Consider the following 22,813-nt stretch of genomic DNA (forward strand, 5'->3'; position numbering starts at 1 on the left):
ATTAAACAGCAAAAAACTGATTTAAAAGCTGTAAACGACAGACAGAAACACAGATAGATAGATAGATAGATAGATAGATAGATAGATAGATAGATAGATAGATAGATAGATAGATAGATAGATAGATAGATAGATAGATAGATAGATAGATAGATAGATAGATAGATAGATAGATAGATAGATAGAGAGCACAGCATAAATGAGCACACCCCCTCTGAACAAATACAAAAGATGCATTTTCTTTATGATTACTAATACAATTCATGGAAAGATGGCAAAACTAAAATGTATTAAACATATATATAATAAAAACTGAGAAATGTATGTCATTAATAGCCATAAAAGAAGTAAATTAGCCAATTTTGTTTAAATTAAGGATTGCAGAAATGAGTACACCCCAGATTTAATTCAACAAATGTATGATATTCTAGTACTTATTATTCCCTCCATAATTTTGAATATACTGCTCTGACCGTTCTTGGCACAGAGTGTACAAGTTCATGACAAATTGTCACATCTGTCCCGTTTAACTCCAGGATGATTAAATACCCTGATCTTTAATGGGGAGTGTTGCTCAACTCGTCTCTACAGAATCCCCCACAGGTGCTCAAGAGTGTTAAGATTGAGTGCAATAAATGTCCACAGAAGGTTTTTCAGCTTGGAAGAAAGCATATCCTCATTGTCATGTTGAAAAAAATGCCCAACAATGCAGGGATCGAGGAAAGGGTAACATCTTCTGATTCAAGTTTGTGTATTAAATTACACAGTGGTGTGGGAATGACAGCATTGATAAAGCACAACTGCCTCACACCTTCAGCACTCATACATCCCCATATAAGAGCTTTACTACCACTGAACTTTACTGTGGGAACCAGGCACTTCTCACTGTACTCTTCCTCTAGCAACACCATAACATTTTGGATGCTGTTAGATCCAAAATGATTGATTTAGTCTCATGAGACCAGAGTATTGATTCCCAGAATGCATATTTTGTAAATATGGGCTTTGGAAATGGCTAACTGACTTTATTGTGTTTTATTTGGCTACACTATGTAGTTCCAGTGAGAACAACAACCATGCATGTCATTTCTGCAGGCTGCGTCTTACTCTGAGATAAACAGTCACTCTTTTCATAGCTTTTGCTTGCTGAGACACTCGCTTGGTATTTCTCCTGCTCTTTGTCTAACAAAAAAATCCCTCATCACTAAATGAAAGCTCAAAATGAAGGCCTGATTATTTCAGGGGTCTTGTCACAAGTCCATTGTTTTTGAATTTCTGTGTTACTTTTGCTATATTTTCACACTTAAAACAATGATTTGGTAATCCTCTTGTACCACTGTCCTATTTTTTGTGCTAAGAAATAAGTCTCCTGACAGTTCTCTCCCAAGTGCTTCCATTGTTGTCAGCATTAAGTCTAAGAATGATTCAGTGGGCCATAAAACACTTTTAATTGTCAAGAAATGACTTCTCTTTAAATGTTTTGGTTCAACATACTTACCTGTTGATCAAACACTGCCTTAAACTTACACCAGCAAATTTTTGTTTTGTTTTATTTAGTAGCTTTTAGGAGGGTGTACTCATTTTTTTCTACACATTTTATCACCTTGATAAGAAGTCAACCCCTAGTCTGGAGTGATGTCATTTGTTTAATTTAAATAAAAAAAATATCTGTTTAGTTCCTCACAGACCACCAACAGTGTGTAAATAGCTGTTGCATATATAAACAATGAATTGTTTGTCTTATTTCCTTAATACTCAATTGCAGTTGGCAGTAAGTAGAATTTCTACATAGTGTGGGTGTGTATAAATGCATGCAAATTGCACAAAGCTGTTATAATAGTACAGAACGGCTACATGCTGCTCAGTTAAATGTAATCAAATAGATTTCCAGTTTTAAAGTTAATGCCACACAGCAGCTGGTCAGCAGATGGTGAACTCAAAGAGGGTGAATGAAAAATTATTTTTGCTACCTCTTACAAAAACATGTTCTGTTAACTGTTCATTTTTATCAAAATGCTCACAAAACTTAAAATTATATGTAAGCAGACGTACAGAGCAACGATAAGGCAGTTGAAAGCACAAGGTTTACATCCACTCATTTAATCATCTAACAAGATGAATTTCATTCGGATTTATATGGTTTTTGCTATATAATTTTAAGTGGCCGAACAACTCGGTACCTATAGATTCTGTTCGACCTTCTGATGTCTTCATTTATTTGAATCGCAACATTTTTTAAGACACAAGTGCAGCTGGACCTTCTGGACAGATGTTCACGTTCTAAAATCATTCTAAATTTAAAAGAATATTTTTTTTCCAGCTGATGAACAATAAAAACAATCATCAAATTCATCCTGATTTATAGAGCTCGAGAATTTAAAGCGACAGACCACAAAACTGCAGAGCGTGCTTTTAATGAACAGAACATTATCATTTGTTGGTGTAGACACTTTAAAGTTATCTTTAAAGTCTGGTCAAAAGCATGACATTAATCATAATTAATTTATTCTATTGACAGCCATAGTTTTGCATCTGAGATTAAAGGTGGGGTAAGCCATATTTAAACACGCTGTTGGACATTATTGATTTCAAAAATCAACAAACAAACAGCCCTCTCTTCATTGCTCCGCCTCCAATCCTAACCATCCTGCACCGTTCGCTGAGTGCACTAGGAATGACGTTCAACACTGCATTCTCTAGCGGTCATCAGTGCAGTGGTTTACCTGCTCAACTCTCACTATCTGGCCACTGTTACACACACAATGCGAGAGTGGGTGTCGGTTTATCACAGCTGACGCGCAACAAAATAATCCTTCACGGAAAATAAAGCGCAGATGATGAACGAATGAGGAGGAGGCACAAAAAATGAATGTACAGTACACAAGAGTCAATACAAACAAGAGTTTGTTGTTAGTCTCCAACAGCACAGCAGCCCCAGACAATCAATTACTCTCAAACCCAGTGTTACTCAGATGTGAAGCGGAATCAAAGCAGCCTCCATGTCTGTTTTCAGACCTTACCGTTTAGCTCTCTTTCTAATATTAACGTGGGTCTAAAGCGCTTGCCCAGTCATAAACCTTCATTCCAGTGATTCTTTTGTATTGTCTCATCTCTCTTTCTGCAGTCTTTCTTCAAATCTCCCTCCTGTTCGTTCTGTCTCCTCGACCATCTTAAACCCTCTAATGCTGATTGGTTACACGTTTGTTGTTGGCGTCGGCCTGACTAACTTCCAAACAGTGCTTTTGAAATATAGCTTACCCCACCTTTAAATAGTGCTGTAAGAATTTTTTTCCCCCAGATATTTTACTAAATTTAAATCTTTTTAACAGTATACAAAGCATATACTTATATAGCTGCCTTTATATACGTAAGAGGATTCTTCAAAGGGAATCATAATATTTTGAGGTCTGTTGCATAAAAACTTTGAAAAGTCCAGCCTAAATGAACACTTTACCAATAAACAAATACGCAAGTTATTTATACAGAATATTTTATTGGTTCAGCAGACTGAAAAACTGATTTTGGTGGTGGGGGAAGAATCTTCAAATGTTTCCCAACACAGCCAATATTAAAACCAATGCTCTGTACCATCTCCTCCCCGTTTCAAACACTGATAAAATCAATACTGGGCTGTAAAATGTAACAAATACATGAATTTATCATCAGACCAGTGTTTCTTTTATCTGCAGAGGCACATTTGCACATGCACAACCATATGCACACAAGAATTACACAAATGAGTAGGGTTAAAAAAGGAAAGGATAAAATGACAAACAAATAAAAAAAAGGAACTACAAAATGGTTATTTGTGTAGCACAGTACAGAATGATATACAGAAGACACACAGGACACATACAGTACTGCTAAAAGTTTTTCAGATTTTTTTTTTCCTTTACTTGGACAGATCAGCTGGTGCAATATATTTAAAGCTGGAGGTAAAAGCTATACAAGTTGCCTCCCTAACCTTGGGTGGGGGTAAAGTAAGAGCCCAAAAACTATTTACACTTTCTTTCTCATAAGATTAAGATCACATAGTCGGCACACATAACAATGGAAAACGAACCACGAGTCATGGTGGATAGGTGGGGCAGAAGCATACGGCAGAAAAAGACGGCAAAATACAGCTGAAGCAAATGCATGGCTCCAAAAAGTCCAAACTTTCCAGAAGTTCATTCCTCTTTTTGGGACTTTTTCCTTAAGTATAGCAACCTCCAATCAATCTTGCATTTTGTCTCTGTAAGCACTCATCTTCGGTCCCTTCTTCCAACCTTCCGTCGCACCTATAAAACGTGTCATTAGTACATATTCTCAAGTTTCAATGTTTCTGAACAATGAATTTCAATTCAACAACTTTTTAAATAAGCTAACTGGGCTTTCCATGACCGTGGGAATTGAGAAGAAAGGGAACTCACTTTAGGTGAAGCGTCCACTGACTCATCCTCTTCCTCTTCACTCTGTTGGGCTGTGTCCATCTCCTCTTCAGACTCCTCTTCCTGGTTGGTGGCAGCTCTTGATCTCCCACCACTGAAATAGATGGTACGAGTCAAATGAAACCCATGAAGCAGACCTAGACACACATGTAGACACACTGCGTGGTACTTTTTGGCTCGGCTCGCCACGGCTCCCTTTACTTTCGGTTTGCTTTTCCATTGCAGTTAGTGCTGCTTCATAGTGGGTGGCATTATAGACTGATCATTATAGTTGCGCCGCCTCTTGTCCACCAACAAGTCTGCACCTCATCTACTGACCACGATACAGCAATTTCTTTTTTCAAGGTGTGTGTCGTTTAAAGCAAGTCGTTTTGGTTGTTACTGACTATTTAAATCTAGCGGGTTTGGTGTCTCGTGTTTCAAATCCAATGACGCTGGTAGTGATGATTCTCTCCGACCAATCAGTGATCTGCAATTTACAAGTCACAATTTAGCGGTACTATTTAAGGTGGTACTATTTAAGCGAGTAGAGCCCCATGCAGTGGAAAAGCACCAAAAACAGCCGTACTGAACCGTACCATGCAGTGGAAAAGCACCATAAGGGCATGTTTACACGACAACAATGTACAAAAAAAAACTGAAAAGATTTTTCTTTGTACAGATGACAGATGACAACGTCATCAAAACTATCCCCGTTCACACTGATTCATGCAAACGACTAAATGCGCTATATTACTCATGCCTAACAAATAGTTGGCGACTTTGTAAAAACGCGTATATGCGCAGGCACGTAGTCTTTATTTACAGAGCACTCGCCTCGCAAATGCCTATTCCACCTTATTTTACAGTTTACTGCACTTTGATTTTCTTCTCGTTATAGCGGCTAATATTTTGGAAGTCTCACACATTCACAGAAAACACCTTACTTCAGCATTGAAAAAGAAAAAAAAAAGGTGGATAGACTAAACACACAATACACATGTGCACGGCGTCACCGTTTTCACGGCCAAAACACATCTTTAGTTGAAAACAGTGTTGTGTAAACAGCGCCTAAGTGCTGAGAACTTTTAGCAACTTGGGTCTGTGTACCTGGCTTTCCTAGCTGCTGTCTGTGACTTTGGAGGTCGTCCTCTCCTTTTCTGAGGTGTGGACTCCACAGAATCGCTGGCGGCCTCTGATACCTCCGCTCTGCAAAGAAAGATCGTTATATATTATATATATATATATATATATATATATATATATATATATATATATATATATATATATATATATATATATATATATATATATATATATATATATATATATATATATATATATCTCATTTCCATGGTATAAAATGTCTATTGTTAGAGATTTTGGTATATTGTGTATATCGCGGTATGTAAATATATACACTCTAAAAAATGCTGGGTTAAAAACAACCCAAGTTGGGTTGAAAATGGACAAACCCAGCAATTGGGTTGTTTTAACCCAGCGGTAGGGTTAAATATTTGCCCAACCTGCTGGGTAGTTTTATTTAACTCAACTTGCTTAATTAAAATTAACCCAAACTATGTTGGAAATGAACATTTATTAATGTTCAATGAATAATTATTAAACAATAAACATTGATTAAATTGCTTATTAATACATTTATATTAATAAACTATTAAATTTATATTAATAAAATATTAAAGCTTATTAATAAACATTCACCTTTTGTCTATTATTGTTGCCTCTAATTGCATCTGTTTTTTTAATTTCCCAACTATTTTGGGTTCATTTTAAGCTATATTTATATTTTAAAGAATATAATAGAATACAATTATTTTAAATTGTAATAATATTTCACAGTATTGCTGTTTATGATGAGCTGAGACATGATTACAGAGGTTTTTTCACAGCCTACCTGACTCAAATGCCTCATTAATATGCAAGTCATTTCAGGTCATTATTATGTGATTCTTGTGTCTTCTCAGGTGTAAATGGCCATTATGCATGCAGATTCACGCCTCCACGCATACTGTGTTTCTTGACAGAAAGTGTCTTACAAAAACTAAATCAATATATTGTTTTATAAGAAAGAGTAGTCAGCATAATTTTTACATAATTCTTTAGCAAAAACTCTAGCCTACAACCTCCAATAACCAAAATCCTTGTGAACACAGTTTTAATATATTTTTTTTGGCCTCATTTCAGTGACTTAAGTTTTTTGTTTTTTCAATAACCACGCATAAACATTATTCCTTCAAAAATACAAACATGTACATACATGTTCCTCACATATTATTGTAGCATAGTTTGTGCTGAATACAGTGTAATGATACTTGTGTCATTTATATGTTTATGAACAACTGAAAAAAGCACAAATGTCAGAGCATGTCAAAACTTCTCCAAGCCCCAAATCAGCCTCAGACACCAGAGGGTTAAAGTGACAGCAGCCTAATATACTGCTGCTCTGTGTCATTAATGTGAATCAAACAAAAGAGAAAATAACTTATTGCTCTTGACTGATTTTTTTTAAGCTTTAATAAGGATACATTTAAATGTACTAAATTCTACTAAATTTTAATATTTCAAATGTTAGTTCTATAACTTGGGTGTAGACCTAAATTATATATTTTGAAATATAAAAAAAAATAAAACAAACAAGGCTCAAGTTTCGTAACGAACATGTTCATTTTAGCACTTCCAGTGAAACGCACTACAGCCTGTAAAACATTGAAATAAATATCAGTAAATAATTGCAACTTTATAATAAGAAAGTTAAATAAATAAATATAAAACATGTTTTACATTTCCCCACCAAGATAAATGCGTGATCATATATAGCGCCCTACACTTTGAGAGGGATGTGGGACACAAGCAGGACAGAGACCATCTTTTGTCTAATATCTTCATGTCTTTTCCCAAAGTTCCAAAGCAACTGACACTTGTTGTAAAAGGTATGAAGAGCTAATTTTATTTTCTGCAAGTACAAGACATTTCAGCTATATCTGATGTTGTGCTTCCAGAGAAAGCAAAAGTAAATTACATGTGTGTGAAATGTGCTATACAAATAAACTGGATGTGCCTAGTAAACTTGATAAACTTGAAGTCTAACAAGCGCAAACTGTTAAATAGAATTTGATGTGCAAGTAAAAAGGTATCTGTCCTACAGCCTTTTTCTACATTGAAACAGCAAAGGTGTGAATAGTCATTAAGAGTGAACAAAAGGAAGAAAAGTAGTGCTGTAAACATTCACGTATTAAAGCATGCGTTAATTTTTTTCCCAGTTTAACGCATTAAAAATATTAACGCAAACGCAGAATGTGTTTTTTTCCATCATGCTTTGGCTAGCATTACAATATATGATCACGCTCTTATCCATGCAAATCCTGTGTGATCCGCGTCATGTGCAGCAGCGGCAGCTCTTAAAGTGACAGCAACCATTAATGCCGTCTGTCATTGAAGATAATGAAAGAACAAAGGCAACAGAGAAAATTATTGCTCTTGACTAAAGAACTTTTGTAGCTTTAATAATGATTAATCTATATTTAATTTAGGCTATAAATTATGCAGTGCAGACTGTTTGGTAACTTTATTCAATTTCTGTATTTTTCCTATCTGTAAAAAACAGAAAAAAACAGATTTTTATGTTCAGTAGAATAACTCATAGAATTTTGTTAAATTAATGGAAAATTGGGTGACCAGATCACAAAACAGAATACTAAGCCAACAAATGGATTAAATACATTGGCCCATGTACCTCACTCATTCAGCACAAATCCAAAAGTTTCCATGGTTGCGACTTATTTCTTTTGTAAACAAAGCTTTGTGCTAATATGCATAATATTCATGGAAAACAGCATTCACATACAAAAAACAAAAAAAGTGCTTTAGCGCACCGCTGCCAGTGGGGCACAGGCCTACATGCAGATCTAACAGATTTGTAAGATTCATGGAGCAACCATTAAAAACCTGGTAATATTTATGTTCAAACCTTGAACATAAATATTGAACATATTAAATATGAAGCCTACATAAACCTCAGATTCTCATCAAATATCTTCATGTCTTCTCCCATTGCTCCAAAGCAACTGACACTTTATCATATATATGATATTATTATTATTATTATTATTATTATTATTATTATTATTATTATTATTATTATTATATTATTATTAAGATAAAGAAGAATAGAAGTGCATATAGGCAGCCACTCACCTTGGTTTCCGTCCTCGTCTGCCTTTGGGCTTCACCTCCATATTCTCACTTCCTGCATCCTCCTCATCCTCCTCGTCTTCCTCTTGCTGCTCTTCCTCATTCTCCTCATCTACAGGTGGAGCAGCCTTCCTGCGACCCCTCCTGCCCTTGCTGGGTGTCTCATCCTTTGCGGCCGCTGATTTGGGGGGCCGTCCTCGCCGCCCCCTCTTGGGTGGGCTGTTCTGTTCGTCTTCGGTCTCCATAGTCGTCTCTGCCATGCTGCTGTCCTCACCCCACTGGTCCTCAGCATCATCAGTGCTCGTGTTGGCTGCTTTCTTCCGGCCCCGCTTGGGTTTGGACTCCTGGCCCTTGTCGTCTTGGTTGGCTGCAGCGCCTCGCTTGCGCCCCCTGCTGGGCTTTTCTGTCTCAGATGGGCTCTTCATTGATATGTCTTCATTCTCACTGTGGTCCACATCAGCCGAGTCCAGTCTGGAGTGAGAAAAGTAATGCACATACGGTGCGAGACAAGTTACTCTTTGAATTTTTATAAATCTTGTAAAAGGCCATGAGCTACTAATTAAAGAATGTGAAGAAATCAATAATTAAAGACAAACTTCAAGGCATTTCTCATCTGTTTGTCTTGGTCACATTATAAAGACACCTACGAGTTTGGCCATTGTAAATCTCGAGGGACGACATGAGTCATCTCAATGCCACTGAGCAGTACATCCCCAGAGTGCTCTTTCAGTGTAGCACAGGTAAAAGGAAACAGCAATTACTGTGCCTTCGTGACACAGATCCATAAAATACTCCATTCAAAAGAATCTCAATGACACCTATTCAATAACCGAGTGACTGCAGACAGCCACCGCACGCCTACCCATCCTGCTTTCACTCGTGTGGATGCTGAAAGGCGGTATGATTACCAAGCACTGTGACTTCAATAGAGCTTGTTTAGTCCACAGCAGGATGTTAATACCACAGCCAGATTTTGCAGTATAAAAAAATTGGTTTAACATCTAAAATGGATTCAGATGAGGCTTGCGATCAAACTGCAGGCAGCTCAGATTTTATAACAATATTATTTAGGAGTGGAAGTGTGTCACATGTTATGTATAATGTTTGTGTATTTATGCACACCACCATTGGTTTTACAGGACATCTAGAACAAATTTATCAGTCAGATGGGTTGTTTCTTGCATTCAGAGCATTAAGAGCAAAAGCCATCTCTAGACATGACATGGTGTTTTCCCCTACAACCTATAGTGAGTTCAGATTATGAACTAACTGTCTTTACGTTGGTTGCTAATAAATTGGTTTAACCAAATTGCAAAGCATTCGTAAACTTTTTTAATATAACGTAGAATTTTGTGTAAATCCCAAAAACTTGGCGATGAAAAGAACAAAAAAAAAAGAACATGTAACTACTACTTTTGTAAAAAACACATGCAAATGTAAACTGGAGAATCATTTTCTTTAATTGCTAAATAAAAAAACAATCTGAATGAACTGAATTGCTAAAAATTAATGATTTGATGATTTGTGCTCAGGAAACATTTATTATTATTATTAATGTTAAAAACAGTTGTGCTGCTTAATATTTTTGTAGAAACCTTGAAAAATTTTATTTGATGAATAGAAAGTTCAAAAGAATAGCATTTATTTGAAATACAAATCTTTTGTAACATAAATGTGTTTACTGTCACTTTTAGTAAATTTAATGCATCCTTGCTGATTATAAACTGAATTTTAAAAAGTAAAAAAATCTTTCTTATCCCAAACTTTTGAACAGTACTGTATATCAGTTATCTCACATGTTTGTGTGTTTGTGACACTAACCGTCCTTTACTGCGGCCGGGGGAGCTGGGGTTGGAGTTGCTGCTGGCGTTGCTGATGGTCTCCATGCGTGAGAGTTTGGTCTGCAGTTTTCCTGTGGCGGACAGAGGTTTGTTGACGGCGCCCAGCACGTTTGCTGCCTTAGGCTGCAAAGACAATCAGGCAGTCAATCTCACAGTCCTATTGGACAGTTTTTTGGAAGAAGGTTAAAAGCACAGAATAAAAGGCAAATATGTACCTTTCCTGGAGTGAAGAACGACTTCATCTCGGGAGGCAGATAGTTTTTCGTGTTACTGAAATTCTGAAAGGCAGCAAGGACATTGAAATATAAAGTCATCAAGAGGGAGAAAAATCGATTTGAACAGACATCTGATTGAACTTGCAAACCGATTTAAAGTTTGTACCAGCAGCAGGGCTTACACACCTGCTGACCAATCAATTTCTATGACTTCTGACTAGATAAATGTGTTACATTTATTTTATTTTATTTCTGAGAATGCATTCAAAGAATTATTTTTAGGGCTGGGCTTTTATACACTACAGAAATTTCAATTACTCTAAGATTTCATAAATTTCGGACTTTTCCAGGGTAGAAACGTATAGTTTTCACTATACATAAATAAAGAGCTGCTGTTTATGGGAGATATGGGTTCAAATCCAGTCACAATCCCATACTAGCTCTCTCATTCGCTTTCTTGTCCCTTTTTTTCAGCAAAAAATTCCCGTAATCCCCCCTCCCCTAAAAATCCCTGATACTTCTAAAACTAAGTCCTGCAGCAGTTAAGCACCTTGTCAGGTTGTGTGAAGTAGCGTGCAGGCAGTACAGGATCTTTAGGCGACTCTAGACTGTATGTGGTGCTCTTGGAGATGACGATGTTCATGGCTACATCGCACACTGTGTACAGTTTCTAGAGAGGAGAGAGAGAAGTGAGAGAATTGAGAACAGTGTAAATAAATACATTTATATAGGCGTGGGCGATATACCGGTAGAAATGTGTCAACCAGTAGAGATTTTAGACTATCGTCTCAATGCTGCCATGCAGCAGAGTCATGAAAGATTTATTTGCATGGCTTTAAGAATTGCTGTTTAAGAACAAGTGATTTTAAACCGTTGAAGCACAATAAGCAGTGAAAGAGAACTCATTTCTGTATATGCGTGCACTGTCTGAGAGACACATGAAGTTACTGCTCATAGAGCGCGAGTACTAAACAGTTCTTTTTGCTGCCTTATTGGGCTTGAACATTCAAATTGCTGAGAAGAATTATGAAATATCAAAATTCTGATTTAATAAAAACCTTATTTAAAGTAAAAAATAACTATATAGTGATATATATCATTATGAAATAAAATTACTTATATACTGAGAAGATTTTGGTCATATCGCCCACCCTGACATTTATAAATAATCATGTTTACAGAGCACAAAGATGCTAAATATTGTCTTAATATTGTCTTGTAAATTAAAATCAAGGTTCCAACAATTTTTTAACAATGCATGTAAATTACTTCCAGTCCTTTATGGGGTCAGTTTTAAAATGTTTTTGAAAGAAGGCTGTAATCATTTCAAAAATACAGTAAAAAGAAATATTGTGAAATATTTTATATTCTAATATATTTTAAAATGTCATTTAAAATGTAATTTATTCTTGTGATGTCAAAGCTGTATTTTCAGCATCATCACTCCAGTCTTCAGTGTCACATGATCCTTCAGAAATCATTCTAATATGCTGATTTGCTGCTCAAACGTTTTTTTTTTTGTTTTTTTTTGTGGAAAACTAAACATTTTTTTCCCCCCAGGAATCTTTGATGAATAGAAAGTTCAAAACAAATTGATCAATTGAATGCATCCTTGCAAAAAAATAAATAAATATTTGCATACATATTTTCCAATCTTTAATGGATTCATTTAGATGACTATTCTCAGTGTAGAAATGTCAAAAATAAACTTTTAAATAGATAGATTGATGTCTTAAGAAAATATTCATAATGGCTGTTAGACATTTACATGTTTTGTTAGTACTTCATGAATGGCCAGTTCTGAAAATCATTTACATTTAAAATTCCTTGATAATTCCAAGGAATTTCCAAGTTTTTCCCCTGTTAGAACAACCTTTGAATAGCCATATGAGAAAAGCAAAGCATCCCTGAGAGAAAACGAACCTCATTAATCTTGGCATCGTCCGGACACTGTCCATCTTTTGTCTGTTTTATGTTTTCCACCATTTTCCTGATAAACGCATGGCTGTTGTTTTCATTTTTGGCCATTAGGATTTCCAAAACAAACCATAAAGCCCTGAAGGAAAAGATATGAGAGAGAGGAAGGGAGAGAGAAACATCATTTTCAAGATTAAAGGCAGATGGCAGCTCTGGAACACCATTTATCAGTGTTTTCGGCAGCCAGCCAAACATCTAACAAACTGCACATTTTCTGCACTGTTTATGAAAATTTGAAGAGTAACATATTGGTAAAGAATATCTCATCCAAATTATGCATATGACATTATCAGAGCATGAAATAACAGCCTAATGAAGAGATAAACATTCTCCGATTAAAGATGGAAGAGAAGCTGATGGAGCTTGTGTGAACTCACTCTTTGATATCTTTGAGCTGCTCAATGTCCTGGACTTTCACATAATCTGGATCGTGGACCAAAAGGTGAATTGCATATGGCACCACATACTCCGGCAGGAGTGATATCAGCTTCTCTGCAGCACACACACACATTATGATAATGTGAGTTATAAAATCCTGGGCACTTTCCAGGGCCCACAATATTTTACAATAACATGGGTTTATACTGTGGTTCATAAATATGAATCAAAATTGGAAAGGTTCACATTCTCCAAGGGTCTGAAACTAATAAATCAAAAAACACTGACGTGCAATGAATTCATTCCAAAAGCAAAGGAAAGAAACCGACAAATCCACCTGACAGGGCAGACCTAACAACAGCATCTTCTGCATAATGACCCTGATGAACAGTTCAGCTGAGCATCTAAACATTTCACTGTGCTGAAAGCATGAATATTAACTCATTGAGAACACTAGCACAATTTAATAGGGAATTTGATTCTGCTTCTGATTCCTGAATGATTCTTTACTATTTAAAAGTACTCTCACCGCAAATAACAATTCATATCTTAAACCGATTTATTCATTGTAATTCTTTTTGGAAGGTGGATCAACCCCCCCCCCCAAAAAATCGTTTTAATTAATAATTAATAAATGATGTTGCTTAAGAGATTAAGATGCAATGAGAATCATTTTGGAATGGCTACCTGAATCAAATCTAAATGAATCGTGAGATGCCTAAAGATTTCCATCCCTATAATGCAGTAGTGGCTTGAGTTTAATGAGAATGAATCTTTTTGTACCGATTCATTTAAAGTTTATACAACTCAAAAACAAGGTAATAAATAGCACACTTCAATCAAAAACTGCCTACTACTACAAACAATTTTGAAAATCATTTTGGAGTCAGATTGTGACTCTAAAATCAAATAGTAATGCAAGTAGCTCAAGCTGGGCAGGAATTAATCTTTTTGTACAGATTCATTAAAAGAACCAACTCGGAAGAGTCATTTGTTCGAAAAACTGACTGATCAGTGGTGCTGTATGTTTGTTATTGCATGTAACATAACAGAAAGATGTGTTGTCAACTCCCATCAACATTATAGAAACCATTTACTTACAGTATCTCTGTATTTAACAAAAACAAAACAAAAAAAAGCCCCTAAATGAACCAAATAACAAACTCTCCTTACCACTGACTGCTGCATGCTGTTTCAGGTATTCCCTGCGCAAGTTGATGTTTTTGACCAGGCACTGACGGGCATGCGCCCTGCGCTCCTTCACCGGGTCTTTGGCACACAACGTGAACACGGCCAGGTACTCCAGTGGCAGACGCAATCTGCAGAGACCTTTGTGCAGCTTCTGGGCGAAGGCCTGTCGCACCTGGTAGCACTCGTCCTGAAAAAGACAAGAGGACTCATTAGTTCCTAATGAGTCATTTAGCTGATGCTTTTGATCAACGGTTTACAAAACACTCCAGGAACAATAACCCTGGAGTGACCCAAGGTTAAGTGCCACCATCAGGTTTTCGCAACGCTGTCCATTCCTGCATGGTTTGACGTTTTTGTTTCCTGTACAGATCAACGTGAAATCAAAATGGACCCCATTTAATTTCTTAAAGGGATAGTTCACCCAAAAATGAAAATTCTGTCATTTACTCACCCTCAATTAGTTCAAAATCTGTATAATTTTCTTTGTTCTGTTGAACATAAAGGAAGATATTTTGAAGAATGTGTTAAACTGAACAGTTTTGGGGCACCATTGACTTCCATAGTAGTTTTTGTTTCCTACTATGGAAGTCAATGGTGCCCCAAAGTGGCCTGGTTACAAACTTTCTTCAAAATATCTTCCTTTGTGTTCAGAACAAAGAAAATTATACAGATTTGGAACAACTTGGGGGTGAGTAAATGAATAAAATTTTCATTTTTGGGTGAACTATCCCTTTAATGCACATATTTAGACTTACTGTGAAAGACTGATCTGTTTCTTCCTCTGAACCCACTTTATTTTTCTTCTGATGTCACTTTTTGGCTGTCAGTTAAAATTATCCAACAGACTGCACAGCCTGATTAAGCATTGGTTTTGCAGACATACAATTGGTCTGGCTCCATTTTAATTTGAAAAGCCCACTTTCAACAATCCAGTTAATTCCCACCCTATTTTTATTTTTTTATTTTCTATTTTCAAGAGATTTAACCAAGGGCACTGAAGCTGACTTCTGATTTTAACAATCGGTTTGCAGCCAACAGTTAAATGAGGATTCCTCAAAGATATACTGTTCATAATGTGAACATCAGATAAGATTTCAAAGCGTGACAGGTGATGAAATACAGCGAATCACGACAAAACCAACAAGCCTGTTAGTCAGAGCAACCCATTAAAACAATGTTATGATCTTTGTTTTTTTTTACATTAAGATTATAGATAATTCCATCAGGCCAATATGCAGTCAGATGAAGAGCTGGTGATGGGTCTTACATTGATGACGAGGGCGCAGAGCTGGTACTGCTCCAGGGTGATGATCTCATGGTAGCATGGCTCCTGAGCAAGACGAAGAATCGCACAGCCGGCTGCCAGCCGCAGACGAGACATGTCCGGCTTTCTGCACACCCACACACAGAAAGTCAGCACATAAAATCACTCCCATATCACAACATACAAATAAAAGCATCAGTAATGTTTTACCATGTATGTCATTATTTTCCAGCAAAAGTGTTCATAAATTTATGGCGATGCTGGAGTTTCCTATTATAGTATTATAATGAAAGTATAAAGACTGGGAAAAACCCTAATTCATGTGTGAAAAAAAGTGTAATTAATATTTATTTATTTAATTATATATATTTATTAATAACTAATTAAAATAAATATGAAATACTACATGTAAAAATTATACATTAAATTCTAAACATAACACGCTAAATTTGACATTTTTATGATTTTATATACACTACTGTTCAAAGGTTTTGGGTCAGTAAAAATAAATAAATAAATAAATAAATAAAATAAAATAATGAAAAATTAAAGAGTTAGTTCACCCAAAATGAAAATTATCCCATAATTTACTCACCCTAAAGCCACACTTGGTGTATATGACTTTCTTCTTTCAGTCAAACACAGACATGGTTATATTGAAAAAAATATTCTGGCACTTCTAAGCTTTATAATGGGAGTGAATAGTAACTGAGATTTTGAATCCCAAAAAAAGCACATCCATCATAAAAGCCATACGGCTCCAGGGGGTTAATAAAGGCCTTCTGAAGTGAAGTGATGCGTTTTTGTGAGAAAAATATCCATATTTATAACTTTATAGACCATAATCACTAGCTTCTGGTAACATCCATCTGCGCATTCATGAGAGAGTTGAGTTCCGGCATAGTAGGCGCCTCTTGCACTCCTCTGACATTTCTCGTTTTGATCCATCCTCTGTGCCTCCATGTTTGACAATACGTCATGCATTGGGTCAAAGTTCACTCTTCTGCTGAAATTGATTCTCATAAGGAAGGGATTCTAGTTTAAAAAGTTTTAAATATGGATATTTTTCTTACAAAAACACATCGCTTCATTTCTGGAATCGTATGGATTACTTTTATGATGGATGGATGGATGTACTTTTTTGGGCTTCAAAATCTCAGTTACTATTCCCTCCCATTATAAAGCTTGGAAGAGCCAGAATATTTTTTACTTTAACTATGACTGTGTTTGGCTGAAAGAAGAAAGTCATATACACCAAAGGAGGCTTGAGGGTGAGTAAATTATGGGATAATTTTCATTTTTGGTTGAACTAACCCTTCAATACTTTTGTTCAGAAAGAATGTATTCAATTGACCGTTCACAAATACCCACCCTCTTTAGTAACTGTTGCTAATGTCATTCTTACGCCACACATCATGTTCTTACACAGTTAAAAATATATATCGCGGATCAAAGAGGACACTAACAACTCATCAACAGACAAGAAAGAGCAAGTTACTTTTGATATGAAAGTCTCAAATTTTTTAATTTTTAAAGAAGTTTAAACAAATACCGTTTTGTGGCTCTTTAATGTGTTGCGACAGATCGCTTTAGCGCCTCAGTTCAAGCGGCTCATGAACCAATCATTTCTTCCTACTAGTTAATTTATAGCAGAAAACATGAATGAACATCAGAAGGAATGTTGTTTCAACCACGGAAAGATGTCAGCACACACCATTTTTCAAGTTCAAGTCCACCAACGTTAATCTACTAAATCCCCTGACTGCTTTGTCGGACATAACGGTGGATTCGGTTATGATTGGTTAGATCGTCTCATCAATCAAACTCCCAGCAAAGGGTCAATTAAGCAAAAGTGACAGTAAAGAAACTTATAAATGTACAAAATGTTTCTATTTCAAACAAATGCGTTTTTTCTATTCACTAAATAATGCTGAAAAATGTATAATAGTTTGCAGTAGGGCTGCACGATTATGACAAAAATCATAATTGTCGATTATTCCCTTGAAATTGTAATTGCGATTATTAATTACGATTATCACAATTTACATTGAATGATGTTTTGAACAGCTTTATACCATTGTTTGAAGCAATAATAATTTTTTACTTGGTCTGCTTGATTTCAAATGGTAAACAAAAAAAAAAAAAAAACAATTTAACAGTAATAAAATAAGAAAAAAAATTAACAAATTACTAACAATAGCACAAATAAATACATAAATAAAGATATAAATTAAATGGACTGCTTTCTTTTTTTCAGGTAGGTCTAACAATAGTGATCAGGTAAGAAACTGAATAAAGAAACAAAGTAGGCTAATCAAATGAAAATAACATTGGATAATCTTCATTGTAAAAATTGAATACAGATTAATCAATTAAAGTGACAGAAGTTAATCAGTCAAGAGCAGTAAGTGATTTTTTTTTTCTTTTGTTGTTTGATTTACATTAACAACATAGAGAGCGGCATGTTTATTCGGCTACTGTCCCTTTAAGATTTGACAGACACATTTTTCCTGAACTGTTTTACGTTAATACTCACCATGATGGGTATTGTGGCATTGTTTCTGAGTGTATTTGACCATTAATAATCCGCGAAAACAAGCTTATTTTGGCGCTTGTATGTCAAAGGCGGCTTTATTGTGTGTTTGCGCTTCGTGTGAGCGCGAAATATGCAGGAATGAATAGAATTATGTGCAATCCCGCACCGAAATTCAGACCGGTCACACCAATGCCTTTACGATTACGGATGCCACGATTTCGTAATCGTTCAATCGCGATTAGAAATTTGATTAATTGTGCAGCCCTAGATTGCATAAAAACATTTCTTTCAACACTGATAAAAGTTTCTTGAGCCCAAAATCAACATTCGAATGATTACAGTTATTTCATATTCTAATAATTTCACAATATTACTGTATTTTGATCAAATAAACGCAGCCTTGGTGACCACAAGATGATCTTTCGGATCTTTACAAACTTTTGAACAGTAGTGTTTATTTGTCTGATGTAAATGCTGTTTTTGAGGGCTCTTAAAAATCATGAAAATCATTTATTTATTTTTTTACACTACAGCTCACAAGAGTCACTACTGAAGGATTTGGAACTATGCCTTTAGGGCATGTGTGTTTGGCTCAAAGTGCCACTCACCCCATCTTGCCCTGCTCCGTCAGATCGCCATCGCTGCTCAGAATAGCCGTCAGCATTCTCAGAGTGGAGTTGCCAGATTTACTCTGGTTGTTCTTCACGCCGAGCAGCCACCTGACCATCAGTTTCAGACCCTGAATCTGAAACACACAGAGACAGAGGAACATTGAACTCTTACTTTACACGCTAGCTTCATCTCCTGTGGCTGCAAGTTCAGGTGTCATTTATTTACAAAGAGAAAAAAAAAAAATTAACAGAAAAAAAAAGAACCTGTCTAGCCATATTGGTTGGGAATCAATGCAATACAGACGGAGATGTGAATCACTCTGGTACTTTCTTCAATAAAAATGAATAATAAATGGCAAAAGACAAATCTTAGCTGAAGTTGTGATTTATTTATTTTACTGAGTGTCTCACCTTAGCCAATGTTTCAGGAGAGACTTCATCATCTGGGACCCACAGCTTGGTGGTTTTCTTGCCAGGAATCTTTGCAGCAAACAGAAAATCTAGATCAGTATCAGATGCCTCAAAAACCCGAGAGTGAGGAGAATCCTTTATTGCTTGGTCTGAAAGTTTGTTAACAAGGTTACAACTAAAAATAAGCACACTTCTTGCAATAGAGGCGAGGAGACAAATGACGTGTCACATGTCTATGTGTATTAAAGCACAAAACTTGATTTAAAACCACTGCAAAATGAAACTGTGCCCACAAGGTCAATCAAATGAGATCAGTAAACGGGATTTCATCTGTTTGATACATTCTGAACTTTCTTAGCCATTTACCCTCATAATTATACTGAGCTGATTTAAGCCTTAAGCAAGCACATTCCCATAAAATCACATTAATTCAATAAGTCTAAATTAGTTCATGCTACAGGCAAATAAACAACACATGCATATTTAATGCCGTTCTCTCGACCAGCTACGATATTCATTATCAGCAGGGCTGTCACGATCATGAAACTTTGGCTGATGATTAATTGCTATACTAATAATGGTGATTTAATGTCGAATGTTTTTGTTATATTTTTTCATGTTAGTACACGTTCAAACTGACCTTAAGAACAAAGTCATTATTTTGTATTGAACTTCCTTTGAGGCTTTATGAAAAAACATTAACATTTAATAATTTTTAAATTATATTTTAATCATATGAATGTTCTATTTATTATTTTTGGCATTAAGACATTGCAATGTATTGTTAATAACAGTGAAAGATTTTCAATAGCTAGTGGTTGAAATGGGTACGGGCAGACTCGATGCTCACACGGGATGCCAGTTTAAAGACACGCAACAGGAGCGAGTTCAATTGACATTGGAAGGCGAGGTGTAAGATAATTAGTAGATTTATTGATTTATTAATTTACGATGAGTTGATATTGCATTTTAATATGCTCTAGTTCATAGAGATTTTTAGATGGATGCTGAGGCTTTTTAGGTCGGGTAGAATCTGCGATCTCTGACCCAGTTTGTTCGCTGGCTTCCAAGGCTGCAATTCGCTGCATGTGTTTTCCGCCAACTGGCAACCCGGGGTGGTGAAATACTATTGGGTAAATTGGCAATGTGCGGTCTTGCAAAGACCAAAACAAAAACAGAAATTCCGACACGGAACGCACATTTCAAAGTAAAATAACTGGCTATAGCAATGGTTTTCAGAGAAACGAGTATGTGAACTTATCATGTTTAAGAAATATCTGCAAACATATTATGGTATTTTTATGCTTCAGTACAGTCAAAAACTTACATAGCGCACCTTTAATGCACAGCTTGTCAGAGCTGTATGGCTCTGTGATCAGTACTAAATGCTTCTCCATCTGAAAGCCAGAGGGCGCTCTTGAACAGAAACTCAAAACACGCCCTGCCGCAAGATAACGCGTCACATCACTGTAGCTCAATAAACAGAAGAGTTAAACGCTTTGATTAAACATGACTAATAAACACACGACTTCCTTATTCTGTGTAAGAAGCCACTTGGATGCATTTGGAGCCATACTTATATGATAAGCTTTATTAAAAAAAATAAAAATAAATAAAATCGCAGTCTTTGTGATTAAATCATATTTAAGCAATAATCGCGTTTAGGTTCAATGTTATTTTTCGTATCGTGCAGCCATATTTATTATTGGCATTATGATATTGGAATATATCGTTAATAATATTGGAATATTATACATTGCAAGTCCAAAATATATTTACTACAATTTATTTACTTATTTAAATGTAACTTGTTAACTTATTAACTTAACATATATATGTGTTTATTAGGGGTGGGACGGTTCAGATTTCTCACGGTTCAGTTTGTGTCTGGGTTTCGGAACAGTTCGGTATGTGCTATGTTCAGTAACAAATAGGACAACTGTCAAATTAAGATAAAGAAATTAAAACCAATCTAAATACAAGAAACAGCACAAATAAATACATGAGAGCTAAGATACAAATAAAATAAACAATGCTTTACAGGTATTTCAGGTATCTAACAGCTTTCAGGTACAGAAATTTAATAAAGTAATCAAATATAAAATAACACTTCATAAAAACTTCTTTGAATAATTAAATAAAGATGAAACATTGAAGTTACAAAAGCTATTCAGTAAAGAGTGATTTCTTCGTGCTTTGTCATTTGATTAACATAAAGGGAAAGCATCTAATATTCCTGCTGTGTTTTAAAGACATAATTCAAAGATCCAGTACACTGATACTAATACACATGCGTTGTCTGTCTCGTTTTTCTCTTAAGACATAACCTACTATGTTTGTTAGGATACTCACTAAGATGGGCATGTTGACAATTTTTGTGTGAGACTTGAAAGAGAATTTGTGCGAGAGTATTTGCGCGATGTCACGCTGCTCTCCACGTACGCGTGTCAGATGATTAAATTTACACACAAATGTCCTCACAGCGCGTGCGAGTTCTCTTTCACGTACTACGGATGAATGTTTAAATTGGCAAGGTTTAAATGAGTTTAGTTTAAACACAGATAGCGTCATGACATGTTCAGGTCTCACCTGCACTCGCGTCACGCCCTATCAACACCCGGGTGATGACCGCGTAAATGACTGGTCAGAGCATTCGGCAATCATTGAACATTTGTTTACAACGAGTGACTGTTTTGTCAATTTTATATCATCGCTGTTGTAACATATTGGGATGAATGCATCGACTGAAACATACATTAGCAGAAAGAAAGAAAGAAAGAAAGAGAAAGAAAGAAAGAAAGAAAGAAAGAAAGAAAGAAAGAAAGAAAGAAAGAAAGAAAGAGAAAGAAAGAAAGAAAGAAAGAAAGAAAGAAAGAAAGAAAGAAAGAAAGAAAGAAAGAAAGAAAGAAAGAAAGAAAGAAAGAAAGAAAGAAAGAAAGAAAGAAAGAAAGAAAGAAAGAAAGAAAGAAAGAAAGAAAGAAAGAAAGAAAGAAAGAAAGAAAGAAAGAAAGAAAGAAAGAAAGAAAGAAAGAAAGAAAGAAAGAAAGAAAGAAAGAAAGAAAGAAAGAAAGAAAGAAAGAAAGAAAGAAGCACTTTGGGTTCACAATGCATGTTACACTGGAGCAATCCACAGGCGTTTATACATCAAGTATCAGTTAATTTTTAGTGCTCACATACTGCAACACATCACCATAAGGAGAGATATAAAAATGTGCATTTCTATGCAGTGCATCACTGATTGCCATGTCCTCTCATCAAAATTCAGGTTTTATTGCAGATACAGTAATGTGCAATGCTATAATTTACCCGGTCGTTCATTAGCAGGTCTTTAACGATGAAATTGGCCACTAAAGATTTGAGCGGAGCTGCAAACTGTTCTGGGGCCAGCATGGCCAGGTGTCCCAGCGTCGTTAAAGGGGTGATGAGCTGTTCCATGTTGTCTGTGTCTAGACTCTTATGCAGAGGCTGTGGTAGATAGAAAGCAATTGGTTAGCATGTCAGGCATCCAGGTAAAATATGTGTAGGTAAGTAAATATGTGAAGGTCTCGGTTTTGTTAGCTGAAAAGGAAAGTCATTTCAGAGGAACAGCAAAATTACAAAAACATTATTCCAGATATTTTTTAAGACACTAATCTTACCTCAAATATCTGTGCAAAGTGTGTGTCTCTGTTGGAGAACATGGCATGGATACAGTGGATGGCATATTTGGCCTGGCGAGGAGGACCCTTCTTTGCTTTGTGCTGCAGTACTGGTAACAGGATTCTAGGG

At 35.8% G+C, this 22,813-nt stretch overlaps 1 protein-coding gene across 2 annotated transcripts in view; it reads right to left on the reverse strand.

Moving 5' to 3' along the window:
• Positions 1–3,506: 3,506 nt before the first annotated feature.
• The window catches only part of pds5b (PDS5 cohesin associated factor B), a 45,948-nt gene continuing 26,641 nt past the window's right edge, over positions 3,507–22,813 (reverse strand). For both annotated transcript variants that reach the window (XM_067365732.1, XM_067365733.1), the window contains 15 exons: positions 22,684–22,807; positions 22,352–22,510; positions 19,046–19,114; positions 18,632–18,768; positions 15,491–15,614; positions 14,206–14,410; positions 13,032–13,146; positions 12,601–12,733; positions 11,228–11,347; positions 10,678–10,740; positions 10,443–10,585; positions 8,625–9,092; positions 5,520–5,618; positions 4,413–4,524; positions 3,507–4,280 (listed from right to left, as the gene is read on the reverse strand). In XM_067365732.1, coding sequence (XP_067221833.1) covers positions 4,245–4,280; positions 4,413–4,524; positions 5,520–5,618; positions 8,625–9,092; positions 10,443–10,585; positions 10,678–10,740; positions 11,228–11,347; positions 12,601–12,733; positions 13,032–13,146; positions 14,206–14,410; positions 15,491–15,614; positions 18,632–18,768; positions 19,046–19,114; positions 22,352–22,510; positions 22,684–22,807 — 2,107 coding nt within the window. In that variant the 3' untranslated portion in view covers positions 3,507–4,244. The remainder of the gene's footprint in view (positions 4,281–4,412; positions 4,525–5,519; positions 5,619–8,624; positions 9,093–10,442; positions 10,586–10,677; positions 10,741–11,227; positions 11,348–12,600; positions 12,734–13,031; positions 13,147–14,205; positions 14,411–15,490; positions 15,615–18,631; positions 18,769–19,045; positions 19,115–22,351; positions 22,511–22,683; positions 22,808–22,813) is intronic.

This window comes from Chanodichthys erythropterus, chromosome 17, assembly GCF_024489055.1.
Source record: "Chanodichthys erythropterus isolate Z2021 chromosome 17, ASM2448905v1, whole genome shotgun sequence".
Classification (NCBI taxonomy): domain Eukaryota; kingdom Metazoa; phylum Chordata; class Actinopteri; order Cypriniformes; family Xenocyprididae; genus Chanodichthys; species Chanodichthys erythropterus.